Source organism: Carassius auratus, chromosome 11, assembly GCF_003368295.1.
Source record: "Carassius auratus strain Wakin chromosome 11, ASM336829v1, whole genome shotgun sequence".
NCBI classification, from domain to species: Eukaryota; Metazoa; Chordata; class Actinopteri; order Cypriniformes; family Cyprinidae; genus Carassius; species Carassius auratus.
In genome coordinates this window covers 15,076,088-15,103,089 of record NC_039253.1, presented here as the reverse complement: position 1 = coordinate 15,103,089, position 27,002 = coordinate 15,076,088, and the positions used below count along the sequence as shown (strand labels likewise).

The 27,002-nt window shown below is 37.5% G+C and overlaps 1 protein-coding gene across 7 annotated transcripts in view; it reads right to left on the bottom strand.

The window, feature by feature from the left end:
• Nucleotides 1-27,002, bottom strand: part of kaznb (kazrin, periplakin interacting protein b) — a 133,242-nt gene that overhangs the window by 50,520 nt on the left and 55,720 nt on the right. For 5 of the 7 annotated variants that reach the window (XR_003293263.1, XM_026275622.1, XM_026275623.1 and 2 more), the window contains exon 3: nucleotides 22,573-22,768. Coding sequence is in view for 6 of the 7 variants with exons in the window: in XM_026275622.1 (XP_026131407.1) it covers nucleotides 22,573-22,768 (196 nt within the window). In the remaining variant the exon portion in view is untranslated. Of the gene's footprint in view, nucleotides 1-2,205; nucleotides 2,813-22,572; nucleotides 23,184-27,002 lie in introns of those variants that run through there. The other 2 variants (XM_026275624.1, XM_026275625.1) reach the window with 2 other exon arrangements.

Below are 27,002 nucleotides of genomic sequence, written 5' to 3'. Positions count from 1 at the left end.
CATGAGGGACTGCGTTGTGTCTATTGGCACTTTACTTGCTCAGAGAATACCGTCTTAGTTGCTAAGCAACGGTTACATAAAAAACACAAGCTTAAATCTGAATCCCCTTTGCACATGAAAGTGTCTGGGGAGAAAGTGGGGGAGTAGTCCACAGTTCTTAAAAAGATGGAATGAAGATGAACACAAAAGACAATTAATTATAGGTGAGAGAAACTCACATAATTACACTGCTTGCAAAGCATCACAGAACTACATTTTTCCTCCTTATCCACACATTTTATCCATCAATTAATTCAGACTCAACTGCTTAACATAGATTTCATTCAAACTTTATTCTGTAGATCATTTCTGTTACTAAGTCTCAGATGTGCTATTTTGTGTTTTCGTAAACTTTATCACTTTCTCATTCATATTATCAGTTTAAAGATTGTATATCATTGTATGAACAAATGAAGGCCATTTATTTATAGAACCCTTTTCAGTGGTAAAGATTATGACATCATATCAGAAACTTTTACAGGGTTTTTACAGCGAACAGTATTTTACAAGTCAGGCGTCACTATAGATCATACTTCAGCAGAGGTTTTAATCACGATTAATCATCTGAATCACTTTTACTCATTGTTAATCACGGAAAATGAATCAAACTCTTCAACCCGGAGTGTGTTGGATAAACGTTGGATAATCGTCTGATGCATATGGGACACAAAAGTGGATGCACTTCGGGAGTATAGAAGTCGTCATCGGATTGGTTAAATTCTACAGTATTTCCGGGAGACGTGTGTGTCACATTCTTTAACATTCTGCCTGGAAACAAAGATGCTGTGGCACCAAACCCCCTCACAAATGAAGAAAGCCATAGTGTTTACTACTGATGATGAGCACTTATCAGAACCAACTTAACACTGGAGTTTTTTAAAATGCGTCAGAGAGTTTTACACACCAGTCTGTTACGAAATGTGACGCTGAACAAAACGAACTGTGATTGATAGTTTGACATGTTGGTCAAACGGCCTCATGGGCGGGCCTTAGCCAAGGAAAACTGCCATAAATTCCAGACCTTCAGCCGTCAGTCTGAAGGTCTGGCAATGCGAGACTACATAAATCATTACTTGCAGTAACACCTCCTTTATTATACAAAGTGTTATTCTGAGAGAAAAAGCTATGAAAAGCAGGCCAAACAATATAATCAGTGTGTGCACATGTGGCGCCTTGTGAGCCAATGGAAGCCAGTTAACTTGCCCAGCGAGAGATGGTCAACATTGAACTGGTCAGGTGGAGCGTGACAATGAGGAAGAATTACTGCAATTGATTTTTTTTTTATATTAAATAGTAAAATTAACAACCTATGAATCCTAAATATGGAGACCTCATTGATTTTATTTAAGCAAGATTTAACCAGAACAGCCTCAAGTGACGTTCAGAGCAGCTGGCGAGGCTCGATTGGAAGACGAATATCCTCGCAAGTGGCCTAAAATACCTCTCATTAAAGGCTTATAATCAATGTGCCCTCTAAAATGCACCATCAAAACATCTACGTCCACAATTAATAATTAAAAATAATAATTAAATAAATGATCTTACTCAATTTGACACATTTAGCTCATAACTAAAAAAAAGTGCTGTATGATAGTGAGGAAATCTAGCTGATTTTACACATATTAAAGGTTTCTATTTGGGCTCTCATTTAGCTCATAACTAAACAAAACTAAAAAATGCAGTGTGAAAATAGACTATGGCAATTGCAAAAAACAAAAAAAACAAAGTATAAAATAAACATAAAATAAAAAAAATGTCTTACTCATTTTTGAAACGTCTAAGGTTTTCAACCCCTGTGCTATGAAAGTGACATCCAAAGCGATTCTGTCTTTTCACCAGCCCTAGTATGCGAGAACCGCTGGTGTCAGATGCCCTGATACTGCTGAGCTCAGTTTCAAATGATGTCCTAAAATCTGTGAGGGCACAACCGAAGAGGTAAAAATGAGCAGCCTTCTACTAACCACAGCACCATGTCTTGACATACAGAACAGATCCTGCACCAGCTAAAACACGAATCGAAAACAAATTCCACAGTAGTAAGTGGGACAATGCACATCTGGCGGACGAAAGCCAGTGGATTACAGTCTCTACTTGATGCTAAAGCTAACATTCTTTGCTGTTCTTAAAGGACTGTCTGAACAACATGAGCATATTAATACAGTTTACCTTGCACTAGATCCTCCTCATCCAGATCCCAGGGCACACAGCCAGGCCAGCGCATGTTGTCTTCCATCCAGGACCATGGAGACGCCAAATTCGCTCTCTCCATCCCGGTGTAACCTTACCTAACTAAAGCTGCCGGTCGTTGTGGCACACTCTCAGTCTTATTGACCCATCCAGTGCTTCTCCAGCAGCTGGTGCAGCCCTCCCCATCCCCCTTTCCTCACTGTAACACTTTCTCGCCCTGCCCAGGAAGTGGGCTGCACAGCAGATGGTTAGTTTCTCTCTCACTGTCTTTGTCTTACTGAACCCTCCCATTATACTTTAATCACAACCACTTAATGTGCAGCAGTGTCACAAATAAGTGATATATATGCAAGTCATAGCTTTGAAATACCATAGCTAAAGCGTTACTGATCTAATATTAGCCTTGACAGGATGGCTTTGATATCTGAATTAGAGAAAACGGCATGTAAACGAACACCACATCCAAACATCTCTGCAATTAGTGGGCTCATTGACGCAGCTTCAGTATTTGTGTGGACTCACTTGTGTTTCTGTGGATAGTATTCAGCTCTGGGTAAGGAGGACATACAGTGCCACATCTTAATGAACTTAAAGGATTAGTTTACTTCCAGAATAAATTTTTCCTGATAATTTACTCACCCCTGCATCATCCAAGATGTCTTTCATGTCTTTCTTTCTTCACTTTAAAATAAATTTTAAAAAAAATTCTCCATATAATATACTTCAATGGTGGGCATATAAGAAATTAAAAGAAAATCATTTTTTTCTCCTTAATATGGAGTTTAATAGAGTTGAAGGTCCGAGTTTCAATACAGCTTCAAATGATCCCAGCCGAGGAGTAGGGGTCTTATCTCATGATACAAAATGGTAAAAAATAAATAAAAATAATACACTTTTCAATCACAAATGCTTGTCTTGCACAAGCTGTGCAATAATAAATTCCTACTACATTTCTATTCTGAATTAATAAGATAAGTTTCTAATTCAATTTACAATTAATTTAATTTATTTGAATGTTTACTGAAAATTACTGAGTTTCCATACACACAATAAACCTTCATTTGAAAGATTAATGAAAGATTAAAAAGCATAATAAACATTAATACATATGAAATAGTAATTTAATATTTAACTAGAAAATTGCGTAACTAGAAAAATAACCATATTCATTTTTTTTTATTTCACATGACTTTTCCAAGTCTGGAAACCACACCTTTTATTTTGTTTTATATTAATTTATTTAGTCAATTTAGTCATGTTTAGGTTTGGGAACGTCTCTTTAACTCACTTTAAAAAATGATTTTGAGATTAGAAAGTACTTTTATGGTTATGGATAAATGAAGAGCTTGCAGAAGAGGTATTTTGAAAAATGGCTAAGGATTTGAATAGGAAGTGGCTGGTACTGCTGACCACAGAGGACGGTCAGTGGCGCCTGTCACAATGTCAGCAATATTATTGGGACTGTCAGTCATTAGTCGCTGAGATGCATAACATTTTATGCTAACCTGTACTAAATGCTAGCTTAGCTGTGCATGTTCATAAAAATGTGCAATAAGTTTCAGTGACAGAATAAGAAAGCAAAGAGAGGTGTAAGAGAAGTGAGAGACTGAGTAATTCAAGGACACACATAAAACTCTCAGTCTGGCACAGTGTGTCCGTGTTATTCCACTGCAGTAGGGCTTAATGGAGTCCAGATGGGCTTCTCCTCACTTGGGTCACTAAGATGATGTCAAATCAAGCAGTAAAATTTCCAGTAATCCTCCCCAGCCTTTGGCCTTCACTGTTTGCCTTTAGCCGCTGGCCTTCCATGCCCTGGACCTGTCCTGAGTCAACCAATACTGCAGCTCCACCTGTCAGGAGCGGCCCCAGGGCCCCAGGAGGCATGGCTTGGGATACTATGAGTCTGTGAGGGAGGCTGGACTAATGGGTTCTTTCAGTCACAGAATTCCACAATGCAACAGTCTGGACAGCAATCAGAGGCACTGCTCATTTCACGCATGAAGAGGACATTTCTTAAAGACGCAGAAGCACATGACTAAAGGGTTAAATGACTAATGACTGTTTTTGGTAATTGAAATAAAGGTAAAATAAAATAAAATATGAATATTTGATTCAAACTTAGAAATGCTGACTTGGCAACTAACAGAAATAAATTTTTAAGTTGAAGTAGAAAATTATATATAAAAAAAGCTGAAATAAAAATAAAGCTATACAGAAATATAGGAAAACTGTAACACTTTAGTATAGGGACCAATTCTCACTATTAACTAGTTGCTTATTAGCATGCCTATTATTAACATTTTGCTGTTTATTAGTACTTATAAAGCATATTCTGCATAACCAAATTCTACATCCCTAATCCTACCAATAACCTTACTAACTACTAATAAGCAGCAAATTAGGAGTTTATTAAGGGAAAAGTCATAGTTAATGGTTTGTTAATGGCGAGAATTGGACCTTAAAATAAAGTGTGACCATAAAAACGAACAAAACTGACAACAGCGATTAAAAACAGTTCAGTATTTGAAATAAAGTTTAAAATGGAATACAAATAGTTGATGAAAAACTGACAAATTGTTTGAGGTCCTTTTTACTTTCATTATATGAACAAAAAGAGTATATATATATATATATATATATATATATATATATATATATATATATATATATATATAGAGAGAGAGAGAGAGAGAGAGAGAGAGAGAGAGAGAGCGAGAGAGAGAGAGAGAGAGAGCAGCTGTAACTATAATAGCTAAATCCAAAAAGTTAGCAAACTTAATCTCAAGTTCATGGAAAATACAACTCAAGTGCAATAACAGTAAGAAAGTAATTAACTGTCCCTGTGAACACCTGCCACCTGGCTCTTCATTCTAATACATCATGATGGAGAGTCCCCCGTCACTCTGCCGCTTCAAAGCAATTAAAGCCTAACAGTATATTACCATGGGCTCATTCCCTGCCTCTGACAATTAAAGACTTCTCCTCACCCAATTCATCATGTTTGAAGCATGTGTGCTGGATGTATTCAGGATTATCCAGACATACTCCTTCCATTCATACCTTTTCCTTTCCAGGGCACACAGGCAGAAATCTGCTTACAAGACAAGCATTTGGAGTTCATTTGCAAGCTTAAATGACTTAGCTTTTCATTCATAACAACATACAGCACAGCAGCAGCGCTTCATATTACACCTTAGACACTGGAACAAGTCAGCAAAAAAAATATAAAAATCTATATAAACAACTATTTTGCTGAGTTAACGTTTAAGCTGTGGTTTAAAATGGAAGAGATTAACTGAATTTTTGCAAACCATAAACTCATTTAACTTAAAATGAGACTCGTGACTGTCCAGCGCAACCGATAATTACCTTCCTGGATGTTCTTGGCCTTTCACATCCGCTCCTTCCTGTTCTGACAATACCATATACCTGCTTCCCTCGGTGTTGCCAGAAAGGAAGATGGCCCACAGCCAAGAATATTTTCCCATCAAACAGAACAAATACCATCTGTGGCTCGAAATAACTTTGAACAACTTGGCTAGCCTCTTAAAGGCGAAAATGGAAATAAAGAAACAACTGAGCCCCCTCCAAAAAATAACAGAAGGAATTAGCAGATTTAAACAAGACCTGTAATTACACATTTGTGCTGATAAACTGCGAATTCACTTTCCAAAAGCCCCCCGTTGTTCAATCCTGGATTGCTTTCAATGTGTACTAACTCACTGCCATCAGCAGCAGCCTGCCAGTTTGCTTTCCTCAGCCAGTAACACAGAGATTCCACAAACAGTAATTCTGTTCCTCATGGGGCTTGTAAGTAAGGCCCATAGTGATAGAATCCAAAGAGCAAGAGTTTAGATCAGTGTTGCTTAGTAGTTTTAGTAGACACATGTAGAGAATGTATAGATGGTCTTTCTCACACTCTGTAAATACTGCACTACAGGGTTAAAGGAGACATGAAAAAATGAGACGAGACCTCTATAAATCATCCCTTGCACTTTTAAAGAAGAGTGGAGTCTTGCTAAAAAATATGCAGTGAAATCCCACTGCAGTGGTGGAGGAAGAGTGTCTTATCTTACCTCTTCCTAAACTAAACACAGCCATATTGGGAGAGGGAAGTCTAACAATCTGTTACACATAAAGCCACTTTAAATGTATATACTGTATGCTTACTTCAGAATCAACATGACAGCATGAAAATTAAAGGCTTGCTATTCTAATGTCACACTGACAACTAATCATATAATATAATAATATACACTATAAATATTTATTTGAAGGGAGAGTTCACCCAAAAATTAAATCTCAAAATATAAATATTTTGTAATAACAATATACACTACTGGTCAGTAATTTGGGGTCAGTAATTTTATTTTTTATTTTTTCTAAAATCAACACTTTTATTCAGCAAGGATGTGTTAAATTGATAAAAAAAAAAGTGATAGTAAAGAAAATATATTATTAGAATATATATTATTAAGCTCGGAGAATAACAAAAATAATGAGCTTATTCAACAGTTTCTTCTCTTGCATTTCAATCTTTGATGCACCTTGAATTAAGATATTTTTATTTATTTATTTATTTTTGCACACAAAAAGTCTTCTCGTAGTGTCATAAAATTAAGGTTGAACCACTGATGTCACATGGACTATTTCAACAATGTCCTTACTACCTTTTTGGGCTTTGAACATGTCAGTTGTGTTTCTGTCTGTGCAGGTTCAGAAAGCTCTCGGATTCCATAAAAATATAATAATTTGTTTTCCGAAGATGAATGAAGGTCTTTGTAATGACATGACCTTAAAGGGATAGCTCACCCAAAAACAGTTTAAACGATTCAGTTCGATTTGGTGAACTGGTTCAAAAAGATCCGGTTACATCGAATGATTCGTTTGTGAACTGGATATGACAAACTGCTTTGTTTTTAACTCTCTCACAACAGACACAGAAGAGAAGACAGTGCTGAATAAAGTCGTAGTTTTTGCTATTTTTATATAAACAGAGGTCTTATGGGTTTGGAATGACATGAGAGTGAGTTATTTATAACATAATTATGATTTTTGAGTGAATTATCACTTTAAGCAATAAATGACAGAATTTTAATTTTTATGTGAACTATTTCTTTTAGCTATCATGCTTGTTTTGGCCTTTTCTTTAGGTCGTGGAAGAGGTGGGCTTGGTCTTGTCATTCCACCACACAAATTCTCTTAGATCTTATTTATTTGATTTGATAGTTGATCAACAAAAATTGTATTTAAAATTAAGATTCAAATTATACAAACCGAAATGCATTCAACAAAGAGATTTTCCACAAACAAAATGTATAAAGTGATCAAAAATTGTGTCTGAGCCACTCCATTTCTCCGGCCTATTGCCATCCAATTCATTTCCACAGCCTTTATGATGTTTACAAAACACAGACATTTAAACATAAATATAAACAAAAAATACAATTTCTTAAATGACCACAACAATGCTGGATGCTAAAATAACTCTCTAATCAAGGACTGCAATAACCAGTAACCCCAGCAACAAATTCTGCAAGCAAGATAAGCATCGCAGATTGAAAAGAGCATTTATGAAATGAAACAGGACACAGTAACTGGCAATTACAATCTGTTTAGTGTCCAGATGGTGGTTGTTTTCTTTTATCTATACTGCCAATATGGAAAGCGGCATAAAACTGTGTTTGCCCATCTGTACTGAGGCGGTGAATTAAGGCGAACCTGCAGGATGTGGTGATTGGACTGATCAACTGGAAAAGGTCAAGCAGAAGGTTTGTAAAGCAGCCATATTTGCTGGCTGGAAAGAGCCGTCCAGCTCAGAGCTCCGAGTTGGCAGAGGTTTAACGCTAGCAGTGCCTGAAGTCTGTACAGCAACTTAGTATTCATGAAGGCTTGAGTCAGGGTTTGCAGATTGACATGAGGGCTGAGTTTGTTTCCATTGTGGTCTGAAACAAAGAATAAAGAAGAAACAAAGCCCCGCCAGCTACCAGGTGGGAACTGTTGAATAAGACAACTGTGAGAGGTGCCACACTCCATTTCACACTCGTTTCAAAGGTGTGAAGTCCCCTGCTTTTCACCTCACCGCCAGTGTGTGAGCAACGCTTTTACCTGTCAGTGGGCTCTGTACATCAGTGGTTTGTGTATTCACAGCTGATAGAGAGTCAAGAGCAACATCAATCCTTTCAGCGAAAGAACTAGAAACAGACAGTACATGCACACAACAAGTTTAGGGTCATTATGTAGCACAAGCACGAGAGATAATGACTTTAGTGATCACGCAAAGTTCCTCTGCTAGCTATTGTATTTCTAATGAAGTGCAATGCTACAATCAGTGACCTAAATGCTAATTTTATACTGCACTGTCCTCAAGATTGGCTATGTTTAATAAGATTAAGGTAGTACTATTATAACATTGGAGCACATGTAAACAGAATACTGTGATTATGCTAATATGATTATGCTCATAATTACATTATCCATAACTGCAGTAAAATATGTGCATATACAGTATTGTGGGTTTTAACTGAACCATATACCTGTATTAATTTTCACCTCTTATGCTCACCAGCACTGCATTTATTTGATCAAAAAAATACAGTAAAAACTGCAATACTGGGAAATATTATTACAATTTAAAATAATGTGTTTTGCTCATGAAAGATCAGAAAAGAGATGCTGCACTTAAGAGTTTTATGTAACATACTAGACTATGCGATAATTGATAATCAGAAATACCAAAGTGGAGATATTTTTAGGCACATATTCAAGAAAACCAAGCAAGTCAGAGACCCTAGAATTGAAGATTTTGCATTCGAAGCAGGCATATAAAAACAGCAGCAATGAACATACATAATGCATTTGAATAGAGCACTTTATGTTGTGGCTTGGGGTACAATAGCAATGGTATTGATGGAAAATGGCGGTAAAATGTTACTGAGCAAATAAACAAAATAAAAATGGGAAGCAGCTCATAAAAAAGATTGAAGAGTTTGGCCATTATCAGACTATGTGCATGTACACAGACTCTTACCACTAACCATTCAATGTCAGCTACAGTTGTAATGTTTCCAGTCCTTGTTCAGTTGACTACAACATCTCACATGAGATTATGCTAAAGTTTTTCTCTGCCTCGAAGCTACAAGTTGCCAGTATGGCACATAAACAGGAAAAATGGTGGAAATAATGCCTTTTTTTCTCTACTGCAGTTGATCTTTTAAGGTAAATATAACCATTTCTTTCCCACTGAAAGTGCTCCTCACATTGCAGTGCTCATCTGATGGTTTGTATTTCTGAATTGTTTGCTTACTTACTTAGAAAGGTGGTTTTAATGCACTAAAATAAACTGCATGTTTGAAAGACTACCTTGTGTGATTCTTTAGCTCTGAGCTAAAAGTAACTGATCATTCTTTACTTCCACCGCAAAAGGTAATTCTTCACCCTCACATTCTGCTGAAGCGCTAGCTTTTCAGATCCCTCAACCACCAGCTAAAGTTGGATGCCCACAACTCTTGAGGTGGAGCGAAAAGAGTTGGGTTTCGGACAACATCCCACAGAAGAATCCACAGCTGACAGACTAGCCGTGGTTAATTATGAAGCTCATGGAAAAAATGTTCTAACGAAAGCCAGTCAAAATGGTGAATGAATGAATTTCATTGTTTCCTTTCCAAGAGAAAAGGAGAAGGATTTCACCATTTCTGAAGAGTCATAATATATGACGAGGAAAGCCAATTTATTAAGACTAGTTGGTGAAGGAAAATTAATTGGTTGGAAAGCTTAACTTTGGCTGGAGATTAAGGCACAGTAATTTATTAAGTGCAAAAATGGCAACATGTGAACAAGATATTATGGAGCTGAGCACAAGACTGCTAAACCAAAAAATAAAGTTCAGAGATGTCTTTTTTACGAGTGCCAGGAGGTCTCATCATATAGCATATGGTAAGCATGTGGAAGCTTGGAGAACAACATAATACTAGCAATTATCTAATCAAGATGTCCGCTGAAACAAGGTGAAAATAAAGAGTAGAGCATGATAATGTGATAAAACCAAAATCGAGTCTGGTTTTAATATCTTACTCAAGCTATTTATTATTTACTAGTTATCATGCAGCCGTGCCTCAGAGCAATGGAAATTATGTGACAGCAGATCAAACTGAGGACCTTAATTCCAACATAATCTTCCTCTGAGAGAGGAAGAGACAGACACTATTTGCCACGATCATCTCAAATATGCTTAGAGCATCTTTTAGAAACAAATTAGATCTGTAAAATGTCCGTCACATTCCATATCAAGTGCATTTTTACCCCACTAATCAGGGGGAAAAAGTGTGTCTTCTTGGAGACCTGAACAATCTCTCATACAGCAATATGGTTTTAATTAACAATCATACACAGTTTGGCTGGTTATCATGCACTTTTAGGGTAAATGTTCCTCACTAACTACAAAAGAAGCAACTTTCGTGGTCACATGAGCAAAGATGACTGATTCTCGATCGCTCTCTTCTATTAGATCCTGCACTAGCTGCACAACTGCCACTGAGATGAATGGGAATTCTAATGCATAGCTCTCTCCAGGTATTACGGTTTACACTTTACACTCTGTGTCTAGTAAATGAACTAGCTCTGTGCACCAGTTTTTCATTTCAATCTGTCAGAGCCTGTCACTGAATGCATACATACTGCCAGACGAAAGTCTCTGCTCATAGCTAAAGCAATGGGGCGTTTTAATGGGATGAGCTGGGACTTTTCAAATGAGTGCTCAAGCATTCTTCAGCCTCCTTGCAAAGGTACAGTCGTTTGAAGTCTGGACTCGAGCAAGATTTGGTTGATTGAAGGTGAACTCAATGCTGGGTTTTTGCAGGAAGAAAAATAAAATGAGAGATTGATTCTCAAACTCGAATCGTTATCTCCACTTCCTATACACGAAAAGAGAAAGGGAGTGGTGAGGAAAAAAGTATTCAGTATTTATGTGTGCTTATACAGCCAAATGGTGCTCTGGTGGAACTTGAAACCCTGTGCTACTCCCTGTTCATTTCTTCCCACGAGTAGTTCTTGGTCAAACCCTGGCCAGATGTTTCAACATCACTGATGATGGCTTAGAGGTGACGTCAGACCACATTCACACTACAAAGAAAGAGCATATCAATCTGTCCTCAGCATTGGAAATGACTGATTCAAGTCAGTATGAAATGGAAAATCTATTATCGAAATACATGTTAGTGACCTTATTGTGAATGCCTCATTTATACTTATTTATTCCCTCTTATTTTGTGACCTCTTTTGTGTGCATTCTCACTCAAAATGTCAACTTGAACTGACTTCTCTCTGGTGGTGAATGCTGACTTTTTCAAATCCCTACCTTTCACTCAGATGTAATTAACAATACGGGAAAAATATAGTTTGCTACTTTTGTTACATTGTGACTTTGAAATGTTTGCTAACTAAAGGTTTTTTGGAAGCTGTAACATTCACCAAAAATGTGCATACCCTAGAAAAAATGTACTAAAATGTATTTAAAATACCTTTTTTTCATGCTAGGTATGCTACAAATACATGCTAATACAATTACCCTGCAATTGTATTTTTTTAATACTAAACTGGTATACTTAAAGTCTGCTAAATTGGAACAACTAATTGTACTAAATTAACTTTAATTGTGCGGAAGTATTACTGAAGTCCAACTAAAGATAGACTGAAGTATATTTGATTGTGCTTCAGGTACATTTTACATAAGACCTATACTGTTAAGATCATACGATCTTCATCAATAGTGTCATTAAAACACATTTTAAGCTTAATATTAAGATATATTGTGCACTGTGCATTAGTAGTACTTAAACAATTTAAAACTATTTTTAATTAAAACCTGATGAAAACATGACAAGAAAATATGCGGCAAGATATTAGTCCACTAACAAAGATTTTTGAAAAAGCCAAATCTAGAAAGAATATTAGTGGTTTCAATAATTTAATCATAATCAATAACATGAGATAAATCACATAAATCATAAATGTAACATTACATCTAGGTTATGCACTAAATGATGTGAATGCAACAGTGAACTTAAGTTAAGTACTAGTCAGAACATCAAATAACAATATATATATAAAATGTTTTAATATTTGCATTAATTTGGCATGTAAAGTAAAATGCTCTTTTTTTATAGACTAAAATAAATGATTTGAATGAACTAAATTTTGACTACATTTTAAAATAATACTGTTTTCAAAAGACCAAAACTGACCCATACTGGTCAACAACAGTTTTAACCCTCTCTTATCTCTTCATCACTCCCACCTGCTCCCACCTCCCACTTGAGCAGCGTTCCCCTTCCCAGTCTGCAGTCCTGGCGGGAAATCTCACTTCCCAGCTCTCCTGATTCCCTCCAGATGTGCATCAGGATGGATGAGACACCCAACGTATCTGTCCGAAGCGGGTGCAGGAAGCACTATTTCACTTGCCAGTACATAGGACGAAACTTACAGTGGTTAACATATGGTCTTCATAACCCTCGCAAAGCGATATAAACGACATGAAGGATGCATAATGTCTCATTTCCTGAGCCCCAGCCCTGTAACTACGGTCTGCTGAGAAAATATGTGGCGTGTCACAGCTTATTGTGTTATGATGAGAGGGCCTAGTGAGGGAGGCTGAGAAACAGACAGCGCGCAGTGGGCTGTGAAGAAAAGGAACCGGGGAAGGAGGAAAAAGAAGAGATGAGGAGAGGAGAAGGGAAGAGCCTACAGCCAGTGCAGCACTGGAGCATGAAACAGGGCCCTGCGCTCTGCCTCGCCAATCATTCACTCTTTAGATAAAGATTTATGTCTCTCACAAGATACCCGTGGCTGAGAGATGACCAAACCGAAGAATAAACCGAGGGACAGGTCACATCAAGGCAAAGAGCGATTTTGTGAAATGGCATTCGCCGCCTACTCCTCCTGGCTCTCCGTTTAAGCAAAGCCTCATCTCTGCTATATATATACAGAAAATATGACACAATTCAGGCCGAGTAAAAATCATAATTTCTTTCATTGTGTTTTCACTTTGGCCACTACTGTGAAGCGTTCACCACAAGGGAGCCAATCCAGGGCCAGTTTACTCTGCATTTGACTGATGTGGAGGACTGGCCATCTGCTGCCGAGTCCAGCAGCGATGTTGTCCCCTGCTGCAGAGGTGGGCAATCTCCCAACGAAGGGTGGAGAGCCTTCAGATGATTGACAGAGCTGTCTGTATTAACACCTGCTGCTATCGGCTCCAACATGAGAGTCAGGAAAATCTCTATCAAAACATGATCGCATTCACTGGACATATTCATCATTTAAAGATGAAGTGTGACATTTATTGGAGGTTAATTTGCAGAGACAGTTATAAGTAAGTCATGTGTAGCCTGATTTCCTGCAAAGTGTAAACTTTGATCTGTTTAGGCATTCCAACCCATCCTAGCAAGTAACATCAGCTAAACCAATGTTGTGAATCTGGCATAGCACTATCTACTGTATGTAGTGGCCAATGGAAGACTGCCTGGGAAACTTGTTTGAAAACAATTATTATTTGTAGATAGATTAGATTAGATAAAGCTAATGACACAAAAAAAATAAATGTTCATCTTCATTTTTATCAATACAAATTATTTTCTAGTTAAATAGTCTACATGGTTGCAGCTGAAATTGGGAAAATGTTAGGGGAGGAGTTGAATTTATCATTCAACACACAAAAATTCCTAAAACAGTTCTAGATAATATGGCAAATACTTATTAAAAATACTTTTAGCCAGCAGTCGGAAAGCCATAACAAGTAAATGGTTTCAGGTTGACCCTCAGACAAGCGACCAGTGGTTGGGAATTGTAAATGAAATGTACAGAGAATGTATGGAAATTGTATCGTCTTGAATGTGTAACACCCATGATGACCTTTTGTTCCTTGTTCTCAATAAAAAATATTTAAAAAGTCTATATGAAATAAAAAAATAAAAATAAATAATTGAATAAAAAAAAAACAGATGAAAAGAGAATGCATGACCTCAAAAAAAAAAAAAAAAAATGTAAGTAAGTACTTTATTTTTATAGCACCTTTCTAGAGCAAGCAGCAGAAAGTGCTTTACATCCAAGATAAAAGAAAATTTTTTTGCCAAGCCAGTCATTCAGGACAATTTTGACAACACAAAAATTTACTTTTTAAATTAGTTTTTAAATAAAATAAAACAAAATAAAATGCTGCAATGGTTTAGACATTTGCCTTTTTAAATTAAATGTTTTGTTGATTGATATACTACATTAAAGTTGGACAAAGACATAAACAATCTTAATAATAACGTACCCTATGCAAGTAGTTAAATTATTTACTAAATTAAGAGACAGTTTGCACACAAGAATTTCAACAGTATCAATACTCCAACATTAGGAATGATATTACAGTAGCTAATCTGTGTAAGCAAATGGAATGCCATACTTCTGTACAATGTAAGAGAACTTTAGATCAAATATGACGGTAAAAATAGACCCCAATGAACGTTTTACAGTCCTGTCCATCACAGTGAAAAAATAATGATTAATTACAGCATAACCCCTAGTTTTCGACAATTGCTCATAAAAGGTTCATGCTAAATTTAACCCTTTTTCAGTCTTGGTGATGACCTGCCAAAATAAAATTCTACTAAATAATTCCCTTAAACAGTTAAGGTTAATCAAGGTCGCATCCCACAAGGAATGGTTTATTCTAGACCAATTTAACCACTGAAATGGTCAATTAGTAATTCCTGGAATGGTTTTGCTTCTGGGAGAAGTATGTGTAGATTGGGGAGATATTTGGGGGAATGATCTATAACTACTCCTCTGAAAGGGCAAACTGAATTTTTCCTCCACAGAATGTGCCTGAACTCACGGCTGGTAATAAAGTCTCCAGAGAAAAATGTATGTGTGTGTTTTCTGGGTTATTCACCCATCCCTTGCAGTGAGGGCCTGCCCCGAGTCTATTGTTTGGACACAGTTCACCTCACGCTGCATTGGTCACAGACAGGGCGTGGTTCAGGGAGGCCACGCTTGCGGCTTGAAGACGGGAGCGGAAGGAAAAGACGGGAGGGGTGAGAGAAATGGAGAGGGGGCTCTCTGAATGCTTTCCCCGCTCTATGGGAGCTGACAGCAAAAAAAGGGAGATCCCATGGGGGAAATAAGGAGAAAAAGATACTCCCTCTTCTTTGAAAACAAAGCTGTACTGTAATCCGTCTCAAGTGCACTGGTGCAGCTAACCAGAGCAAAGTATTATGCTAGTATTACCTTTTTTTTTCCGTGGACATGGTGCTGGTTCTCATCTCTGGAGATCTGTGAGGCTCTCTCAGAACAATAATTTCACATGACTTGAGAGTCAAGAACTAAGGGGGAAATTTGCACAGATGTTCTTGAGTGCCACAGCACTGTTTTTAATTGCTTTCCTGTGTAAATATGCACTAGATTTATGTCTTCTGAGACATACACTAAAAGTTTTGGGTCTGTAAAAAAGTTGGTTATTCTCAAGAAAATGAATTGATCAGAAATACAGTAAAACAATTTAGACTGTAACATATTATTGCTATTTAAAATACTAAATAAAATATTCTTTATACAGTATATTAAAAAAAGAAATCTGTGATGGCAAAATTGTATTTTTAGCATCATTACAACAGTCTTCAGTGTCACATGATAGTTCAGAAATCATTCTAATATGCTGATTTTGTGCTCAAGTAACATCTCCTATTATCACTGTTGAAAACAGCACTGCTTTTTGATAGATTTATGATTTTTTTTTTTCAGGACAAATAGAACATAAAAATAACAGCATTAAAGCTTAAGCTATTAAAGCTTAAAAGCGATAGATCACGAATGAATATTTCATAATTTGCTCATAATCATTACCTTTTTAATATAATTTTTAGATATTCTCTGAATTTATTTTAGGCAAGAAAATGCTCTCTGTGAATCAAACCTCTCTTTATCTTTATTCAGTATTCACAAATAACTATTCCATAAAAAACAATTTTTCGCCTATCTATTTGTTTTCTTTTTATTTATTATATAATTGAATAAAAACAACAACAACCTTGCTACATGTACTGCATTAAGCTAAATGAGACTTGTTATACTGTAGCACTTGCATATCATTGCTCTTTTGTTGAGTTTGATTGCTTTCATTGTCCTCGTTCGTAAGTCACTTTGGATAAAAGCATCTGTTAAATGACTAAATGTAAATGTAAAATATGTTGAAATAGACTTTGGTGGGGAGGTGGCCCAGAACCATTTTTTTTAGAGATGGAAACATGCAGAACAATCAAGTTCTTCAACCACCTTGTCTGTGAAAAAGGGACATATGTAACAACCAACAAAAGAAAACTGAGAAGAAAACTATGGGGGGGGGGGGGGGGGGGGGGCATTCCTGGCTTCCAAACACCCAGCAAGCATTGCTTAACCTTTCCAACAAATCCTCAAAAATTCATCCACGTTTCAGATAAAATAAAATCCCTCGAAATCAGCGAGGCGCAACACCTCCCAAAGGCTGATTTAAAAGCAATTTAAAACATCACCTCCATCTGCGGGCGCTTTATTGAGTTCACTCCGTCGCATTTGTCTCTGCTTATCACTTTCTCAGGGTCGTGGGGGGTTTAGCATGCTGGCTCGCATGAGTCCCACTAGTGTTGGCATAAATCACAAGGGCACTGCAAAGCCATAAGCTCCACCACAGGCTCCTTAACACCCTGCCTACAGCCTCCGGCTACTGCCGCTGATGCTAACAACAGCCTCATCTAATTTTACTCATAATGGCTTGTCACAATCTATTTTATCAGTTTAAATTTAGTATTAACATGTAGCATTGCTTTGTGTTGACCAAGCAGAGGAATTACAATTATGAGTCTATGAGTCAGGAAGGAAACAATTGTTATCTGTTTTATAAGTAAGACAGGCTGGTTGACACTTTAGACACATGCAGTCGCACACAGATCTACTTACAGTTTGTTTGGTCTAGCTTAAGTGAAGTTACCATCACATAGCCAGACCTTTAACTAAACAGCATAGGGTTTGGTTAACGTTCCACATTGCGGCTGATTCAGGCCAAAAAAACTGCCCAGACAGGAAGAGAAAAATCTGGTGCTCAAGAAACATTTTTGTTCTATTATTATTAATGGTGAAAACTGTTGTGCTTATCATTTTTGTGGAAACTGTGATACATTTTTCCAAGATTCTCTGATGAACAGAAATTTCAAACAAACAGCATATATTTTTGCTATAAACACATACACACACACACACACACACACACACACATGACTGGTTAGCTACCCTTGTAGGGACTCTCCATACACATACAGTAATGTTTTTTATACTGTAAAAACTGTATTTTCTATCACCCTAAACTAACCCTACACCTAAACCTACCTCTCACTGGAAACTTAGTGCATTTTTACTTTCTCAGAAAAAAAAAAAACTCATTCTGTATGATTTCTGTATCATTTTAGGTCCCCATCTTGACAAGACCCCATGAGCCTGTGTGTATTCAGGTTTAAGTCGCCACCAGGATATATAAACCTATACACACACACACACACACACACACACACACAAAATCAGATCATACAACCTTTAGAGGCTCAAAATGCAATTTCTATCTGTCAGTAAGCAATAAACAAATAAAGTGCCAGTGAATACGTCTGATTAAGACCACATTGTGGATTAGTTTGGCTTGACTTCTCAGATGATCTTGTTTACAGCTTGTTCTGGTCCATGGACCATCAGACTTCACAGCCACAGCTGCCAACGAGGCATGCAGCTCTCTCATGCCAGAAGTAATATCATGGGCCCATTCACACTTTTACCATCTGTCAGTCACAGAGAAATGGCCCATCGATTTGCTAGCATGTTTTCTCTTCTGCAGACACATTAACCTTAACCCCATCTCCCAAACTCTCTATCTTCCCTACTTTTTTTTTTTAAGTGTCTCTTTCATGGTTAACTCTGTCTTAAAGGTTCACTATGGTTGCATTTGCCAATACGGCAGTCAGTAGTAAACTTAAACTGAAACCTAGCTGTTTAAGAAGCCTTTGAATTTAGGACAGGAGTAGTGCAGACTTTTATTATGATGTTTTAATATCCTTTCACTTCCTCCATCCTCACTCTTTCTCAAATGCTAGGTGTGATTCTGCTCGGTTGGCATGATATGAGATTGAGATCACACTTTTCAAGCATTAATTAATCTGTATGGCGACTTAACCAATTTGCAACCTCAGACTTCCCATCAGGCAGCCAAGAGTGTGCAGATGTCATTGCATTAGACTTTTTCTAATTTGTCATCTAAGTGTTCATCTCTAGGGACGCAGAGGCTCGACTCTTTCAGTGTGAGACGTGAGCAAAAGAGCCCTGGTAGGCCTACTTTCATTTTCACACTTTTCGCATTCATTCACTTGGATTTAGAAGCGTAATCTGATCTCACCAAGCAAGAAAGAGAACTTTTGTAGTGTGATGCCTTACTTTTTCATGTATATTTGACAGCTGAGCACCAACCAGCTGGAATTGTGAATAATATTTTATGCGTTAGCAGTATTGATTTTTAGAGACCCGTTTCATTTTAAAAGCAAATTTATATTGTGTCTACATTTATTTTGCCCTCTTGAGACTTAATGTGTGTCTGATTATGGTAATACAGTCCATTCATTTATGAAGCAAAGTTTAACATACTATTACCAACAAAATGTTGGAACAAGCAAATTGTATGGAAACTGTTTGAAAATGCAAAGACAGCATCCATATGGCTCTGAATTATGCAAAGCCTGATATGACTGACACATCTGCCCTTGACTAGGGAGAACATATTTATAATATGCAGAAGGGAATGCAGATAACTCTCCACTTCAGTGCAGTGGTTGATCTTAAGGGCCATTCACACCAAGGATGGTAACTATAACCATACAGCTTTAATTATCATTTTAAGTCCATACCCCAGATATACCGATCCCGAGAGAGAAACATTATTGTTGGAATCACATTAAGGATACAAAATATTGCTGTCCAATTACAATCAAGCTGACTTTAGAGAGCCTGAGCATTTAAAGTTTTAAACTGACAGTTAACAAAATTTGTAGTGGCGCTTAAAATTATAACTGTTGATGTTAACACTAAAAAGTTGCATGTATAACCTCAAATTAAGTTCTGCTAAAACCAAAGACAATCTGATGTTTTTTCCAGTTTCGTTTTAACCAAATTGTAATGAAAAGAATATTTGTAAATAAAAAACATTATCTAGGTATCTGGGTCAATTTTCATGGGTGATTGTACATTTTGGGTTACACGTGCAACTACATGTTCACATATATGTAATTCCTTCTAAATATCATCTGATGCTCTCATCTGTTTAAGTTCTTAAGATAATTAGTTGCAGATGAGTCTGAACTTCAATCTCAATCTGATAAGCCTAATCACATCTCTTTACTAAAAAAAGAAAAAGCACTGTATTAATTTAATTTTTGCCTTGTTGGTGGTGCTCACTAAAGTATCATAATTACAATCACTCATACTGTGGGTTAGGGATTTGAACAAGTCTAATTATCAAACTTTGCAGAATAACTTGTCCTGCACCAAGGATGCCTGTAATACATTAAATTGTTGAGGAGAACTAAGCCATTAGCTTTGTAAACAATCCAACTGGATGATCAAAACAATATTATTATTTATAATGCGATATTTAAAAAAGAGCATACTATCATAATGTACAATGAAATGATAGTTCCCCTTCCCCTAAATAACAATACAGTTCTTGAAACTTCTGGACTCACACAATGCTACTATAATAATATATATAATGCATACTTATATAATAATTCTACACCCACAACATTATGGTAGCAAACCGGCATCAATCTAGTCTTCGCCTTCAGATCCTGTCATCACACAAACTTTACTTGTCATCTGATGATGGAGGAGAGCCAGAGCACAACTGGATGCCACATCTCTCCATTAGGCTGCCACGGCTCATTAAACCCCGGCCTGCTTTCAAGTTTATATTCCCAGTGAGTCCGCCTGCAACACGGGGTAAACATTTTGTGTGTTTGTAACCAACTGAAAAAAGTTATTAGTGGCAATAAATGGTTGTGTGACTCATAAAAGGTCAGGATAGTGGAAAAATGCGAACAAAAAAAAAAAAATTGCTAAATGAAATTGAACCCAATCCAAATCCAGCCCTACACCAAACATGACTTTTTTTTGTGGCCTTAGCCCTTGGCTCAATAACGACGGAAGGATGTGAATAGAACACAAATGAACCCAGAGCCCTGATTAGAGGAATGCTGTCTTTTGAAACGGGAGGGGGGCGGCTTTGTGTTTAAACTATGTGAGCAACTCCCACATACAGCAGGACAGAGGAATGTGTATCTGATTACATTCTGCCTGCTCAGCCTCCGGCTCTCCCATCTAAACAGTCACCTGACTGAGAGAGAGAACGCGAGAGAGAGAGACTGAGGGGGGCCAAGAGAGAGAGAGAGAAGCATTACATCAGTGCGCTGGTAAAGAGAAATCTGGGTTCACTGCAGTGAGATGCCTTAAACCTATGTGAAAAGAGAGAGAGAGGGGGGAGCTGTGCTGTTCATTCACTCTCATTTATTTAGAAGGGTCCTGCTAATGACACCTGTTCAAACACAGTGTCTATCACACTCGCTCTATCTGTCTAAAAAGAGTACCAGCCTACCGAAGACCACCGGGGGGTGGCCAACCACTGCTGGGCTGTAACCCCTATAACATCATCAACCTGACACAATATCAATACATTGGTCCTCGCAGCACACCCAGACACTTATATAAAGACCCAGACACTCCAAACTGCTAAACACGACCTCTAGCCTGAGTAAAAACTGCCTTGGGCTATGAAATCTCTGCAACAGAACCGGACGGATGTCACCACACCTAACTTCCGTTTCAGAGAGAACATGGAGTGAAAGTTGAGATGGCAAGCACACAACACAGTCACAACACACAATGATATGTGACACTTTACAATAACACTTTACAGTAAGGTTCAATTAGTTAATGCATTTGGTAACAATAGTTATACAACATGAACAATTATTAATTTAGGTTAATGTTATAAATATAGTATTGTTCATCATGAATGAATTTTAGTGAAATGTTTGAAAGAGCTTAATACTTCATATACTTTATATTTAGCATTGACAAATTAATTTTGATTAAAAGTGACAGTAAAGAGATTTATAAAAATTACAAAATATATCTATTTCTGTTTTCAAAGAATCCAGAAAAAATCTGCATCACGGGCGTTACAAAAATATTCATCAGTTTTGAAGTTTTTAACATTGATAATTACTGTAGAAGAAATGTTTCTTGATTTATTGAAGGATCGTCTGACACTAAAATACATTTGAACAGTAAGTTTAAATTATAATGCTATTTCTCAATATTACTGTTTTAATGTATTTTTAATCTAATAAATGCAGCCTTGGTGAGCAAAAAAGACTTCTTTAAAAGACAGTCCTGTATTTTGATTTATACATATAAAAAAAAAAAAGATAAACCTTTACTAAAACAAACAGGTCATCTGATGTCATTAAAGTGGTTTTAATGCAAAAACATTATTTGCATCATTTACACAACCACATGTAGTTTTTTTTTATTCCTGTGGGACTAAAGATAGAAATGTATCAGTGTTTCCTCTTTGGAGTAAACAATTTTTTTAACATGGCTACACATGGGAAAATGGCAGTTACCACAAGTTTAAAAGTGAATTTTCTGTGGTACCAAAACTGCAAACAATAATAGCATTAAACACTATCCCGTCTGCCACTGGTCGACAAACTTATGCCATTGGTTAAGTCATCACTATGTTGGGCTTGTCAGGATGCTCAACAAAGTAATTTTTTGGATAAATCATTCTACAAAAAACTGTCTTGACAATTGTCTTAAAGCTTTAGAAGATAGGATATAAACGTGTTTTAACATCATAAAAAAGACACACTTTGCCTTTACTTTAACTAGGTTTTAGTATTAGAACTGAACCACGTGTTTCATGTTATTCCCTGTGAATCAGTCAAGAGTTATGACGTCAACCGAGCCCGATGCCAGCTTTAATTTTTCTTCTCTCTGTGGCCTCTCTATGCCTGATATGTCACAGCTGCATTGGAAATCCGTCCCATTGGCTACCCGGGAAACGGGACGAGGCAATCAACAACGAGATCAGCTGCCCCCGTCCTCCCCTCTTTACTTTCTTCTCTCAACAAAAGCTCATTCCCACCCACAAATCCCTTAAAATAACTATTTACTATTCTCCACAGTAACAAGTTGAACTGACCAAACACCGAAGCAAAAACTTGATGCATGTCTTACCGTGGTGGTGGTGATGGTGGTTCTGCTGGTTGTTCTCCAGGCTGGCAGGGTTGCACGCCCCCAACTCGGCCAGTCTGCGGCTGGTCGCGGAGAGCTCGGAGCGCAGGTTGGTCACCTCCTGGCTGGCCGACTGGATGGCCCCATCGATCCGCTGAGCCAGCTGCTTGTTGTCTTCCATCATTTTCAGGATTTTGCCCTGAGAAGCAAATCCACACAGAGGTGCATGGTGTCAAGGGCTCTGTCAGGGGGTAGAACAAGCCACGGGTCCCCGTTCCCCCTTTATCCCTCCTCAGATGCCACAGTTTAGACCATACAAAAAAAAAAAACACACGCTGGAGAAGAGGAAGGAAAATCCCAAGTCTGACTCCCCTCCTCCTTATCCCAGCAGAAAAGACCTAATCACTACCCGTCTTCTGTAAGTGTGTGAAAGACAGCTGAGTGTGTGGTAGATGAAGAGAGAGAGAGAAAGAGCATGTGAAAGAACGCAATGGACAAACGAAACAGCAGGTAAAGGAGTGAGAGAGTTCCGGCTGAAAAACCGCGCTCCAAGCAGCTGCTTTAAGAGAGAACACAGTACATTGAGAGATGACATGCTCTCTTTTAAACGGAACATACCATGTGAGCCAGATATCTGGGGGAGAGAGGGAGGGAGCTAAAGTGCCATGTTTCTGAAACTCTGTGAACGGCATGCTTTGGCTCAGAGAGCCTCCTCGATCGGAGCAGTTTGCAATGAGAAAGAACTGTTCTTATGTGGCTGAGGTGGAAAATAAATACGACTATTTGCTCTTCCTTGATCCCTCGACATACACTTGTCAAGCTGGATAAATCTATTCTCTTGGACAAACACGCTCACACCCCTTTCTCTGTCTTTTCATTACATATTCATTCTTTTGTCCCTGGGAAACGCTCCCCCACTCTAGTGATTGTGGATGGGGGTGGGTCGACTCAACTCAGAGGGAGAGGAACCGGGCAGACCTCGGCTCTGGACACGAGGGACGGCTATTTGTACAGCCCCCTGCACACAGGAAGTAAAGAGAATTACACTGAAAGCAATCCATCTCCTTCCAGGGTCAAAAATTTGGGGCTGATTTGAAAAGCCCTCTGGTCTTCGGAAGTGGACCCCAAATGGCTTACCCTTTCTCAGAAGTCTTATGCAACAAGTCTTATGTCCTTTAGGTATGGGATTCAAAGAAGATCATATGCTACTCAGTGAGACACTGGTCTCATACTTTTTTACCAACCTTGATGTCATCCATATCCTTAAATGCATCATCTATTCCTAACGTAATCATTGTTCTAAAGTATGCATTTGGCAGATTATCCAAATGTTCCATTCAAATCAATTCATGCATTGATAAATTAATTAAGAAAGAAAGAAAGAAAGAAAGAAAGAAAGAAAGAAAAAGAAAGAGAGAGAAACTGATTTTTTTCAACAACAAAAAAATTATATAAAATTATATGATTTATATTATAATATATGAAATAAAATCTAGGCTTTTATCAAAAATGAATTTCATTGCATTCAAACACATAATAATAAAAGTAATAATAATAAAAATCTTTTTATGCATTAGACCGATGCTTTTATCCAAAGTAAATTACACTGCATTTGCAATCTTTATTATATCAAAAAATATATAAAAACTGTGGAAAATAATAGTAATAATAAAAACAACAATAACATTAAAATGTAGATATATTTACAGAAGATGCGTTTACCCAAAACACTGTATTCAAGGTACACATTTTATTAGTTCTTTACTTGGGGGTCCAATTTCTGTCCAATAAAAGTCATCTTTGATTAGCAATAGCAAGACTGATTCATAAACTAAAACCCATTGGCTGTGCTGATGTGTGCACATTAATCTGTTTAATAAGTCTTTAATTTTAAAATGAAAATAGCGAACAGACGAACGCCTGTATCACCTATTAGAGGGTAACATAATGAAGCAACACCAAAACTTTTTTTGAGCGCATACTCACTATATGAACACCAAATGTACAGTATGTGCGGGGACAAAACAGAAACTAAACTGGGGTATGCACATACTAAGTGAATTGGATTGACTGCCAATCATCTATTTTGAATCAAGGGAGTCAGAATATCATTCCAGGTGAATTTAACCCCTGCTTATGACTATAATCAACACCAGCTTTTATCGGAGTGGCTTTTACATTCCCCAAGCAAAACATTTGCTGAAAATAAGCAAAATTACTCAATTCCTAGAGCAAATTGATGGGGTGTGTAAGTGAGAGAGAGAAGGAAATCTGGTGAACCATCACACCAAAAATTGAGAACACCTATCATTTCACGGCTCTGACTGAGCAACATCCTCATTGGTATTCACGGGAAGTGATGCTAGAAATGAATGGGGCACAACAGAGGAATCCACACTAAAAACAAGCATAAAATGCAATAGATTATGACAACAAACTAAGTTTTTCCTGTCTGTGGATTTTCATTTTTATCCATCTTACTCATGATTGAGAGATAGCTCAGATGTAAAGCTATAAAAACAGCGAAAGTCGCAAAGTTTTTTAGCAGGTTCCAAACTGATTGATTTCCATCAGAATTGGGCTGGAAAGAGTACCACATCTACTGTGCTAACACCATTCATGCTGAGATTCAGACTGCAGCTGAAAAAGGCAGTGCTTTGTTTTCAAATCCCAGCCCCGAAACCACTATAGTCGCTCAAAAGAAAAGAGAGAGAGAGAGAGTTAGAAAGAGAACGAGAAGAAGTGGTGGTGACAGAAAGAAAAAGAAAAAATCTAGTCCAATGTGTTTCATATTCTGTGGATTTTCCATTCTGCAGAAGACAGAGAAAAGATCTCAGTTGTATTAAAAGTCAACTCCATTGACTGGAACGCACCAGGTCACATAAAGGAACTGAAGTGAACAATACTGAATGTCAGTGGGAAATACAAAGGGCAGGAACTGGACAGCGAACAGTTGTTCCATGGCTTTTACAACAAGGCCTTTCTCCAGGCTTTGCTGTTGTCACCTGCCTTTTGCCAAGAATATGCATAGGCCGCCTGCCAAACAGAGTCAGCTCTGCAGTCAAGAGTGCATGCTGCTTACATTCTTTAAAGGGTTAGTTCACCCAAAAATTTAAATTAGCCTGTGTTTGACTTTCTTCTTTCAGATGATTCCAATGAGAGTTATATAAAAAACTTAATATACATTTTTGGCCTTCTGGAAAGTATGTTCATTTAGTGTACATGTACTCAATGATTTAATTACTGCCTCAATTCAGTGTGGCATGGAGGTGATCACTTTGTGGGACGGCTGAGGTCGTATGGAGCCTTCAGATCATTTGCATTTTTTGGTCTCTTGTTGCTCATTTTCATCTTGACAATATCCCATAGATTCTCTGTGGGGTTCAGGTCTGGTGAGTTTGCTGGCCAGTCAAGCACACCAACACCATGGTCATTTAACAAACTTTTGGTGCCTTGGGCAGTGTGAGCAGGTGCCAAATCCTGCTGGAAAATGAAATCAGCATCTTCAAAAAGCTGGTCAGCTGAAGGAAGCATGAAGTGCTCCAAAATTTATTGGTAAAAGGGTGCAGTGACTTTGGTTTTCAAAAAACACAATGGACCAACACCAGCAGATGACATTGTCATCACAGACTGTGGAAACTTAACACTGGACTTCAAGGAACTTGGACTATGAGCTTCTCCACCCTTCCTCCAGACTCTAGGATCTTGGTTTCCAAATGAAATACAAAACTTGCTCTCATCTGAAAAGAGGACTTTAGACCACTAGGCAACAGTCCAGTTCTTCTTCTCCTTAGCCCAGGTAAGACGCCTCTGACGTTGTCTGTGGTACAGGAGTGGCTTAACCCTTAAAGACCTATTCTAGCAGTCAGCATCAAGTGCCATATATCATTATAAACAGGAGAGCTTGAAGATTAAATCGAACTAATTTCCAAAATTCCCAATTTTCCTTCTGTTTTCTCTTTTAGAATTAATGAAATTACATAATTTTAAGAAAAACGCAAGTAACAATTAGGTGTTTTTTTTTACCGTGTACTCAAACAGAAACTCCTAAAGTTTGGATATTTTTCTTGTTGTATATGGGTGTTTTACACTTCCAAATAAAATGTTGTTTACATGTAACATTCCCTGAGCAAGTTATAGCCATTTATTACAATATTGTCATCTGCGCTTTTAAGTGAAAAACAGGCCTATTTCGCTTACTAACAATAGAGATGTGTCCAAAAATGTTTAGGGAGTAAAGAAGATGGAAATAATAGAATATTCTCATGGGAAAAATGATGTTAATTATAATTCCATATTAAAATACACAGCACTATTAGAAAATAAGTGTCTAACAATGAAAATAAATCACTCTAATGCTATTTATTAATTAAGAGGGGTTTTCTTTTCTTAATTTTTGCTGAAAACGAGACACTAGTAGACCACAGTGGACC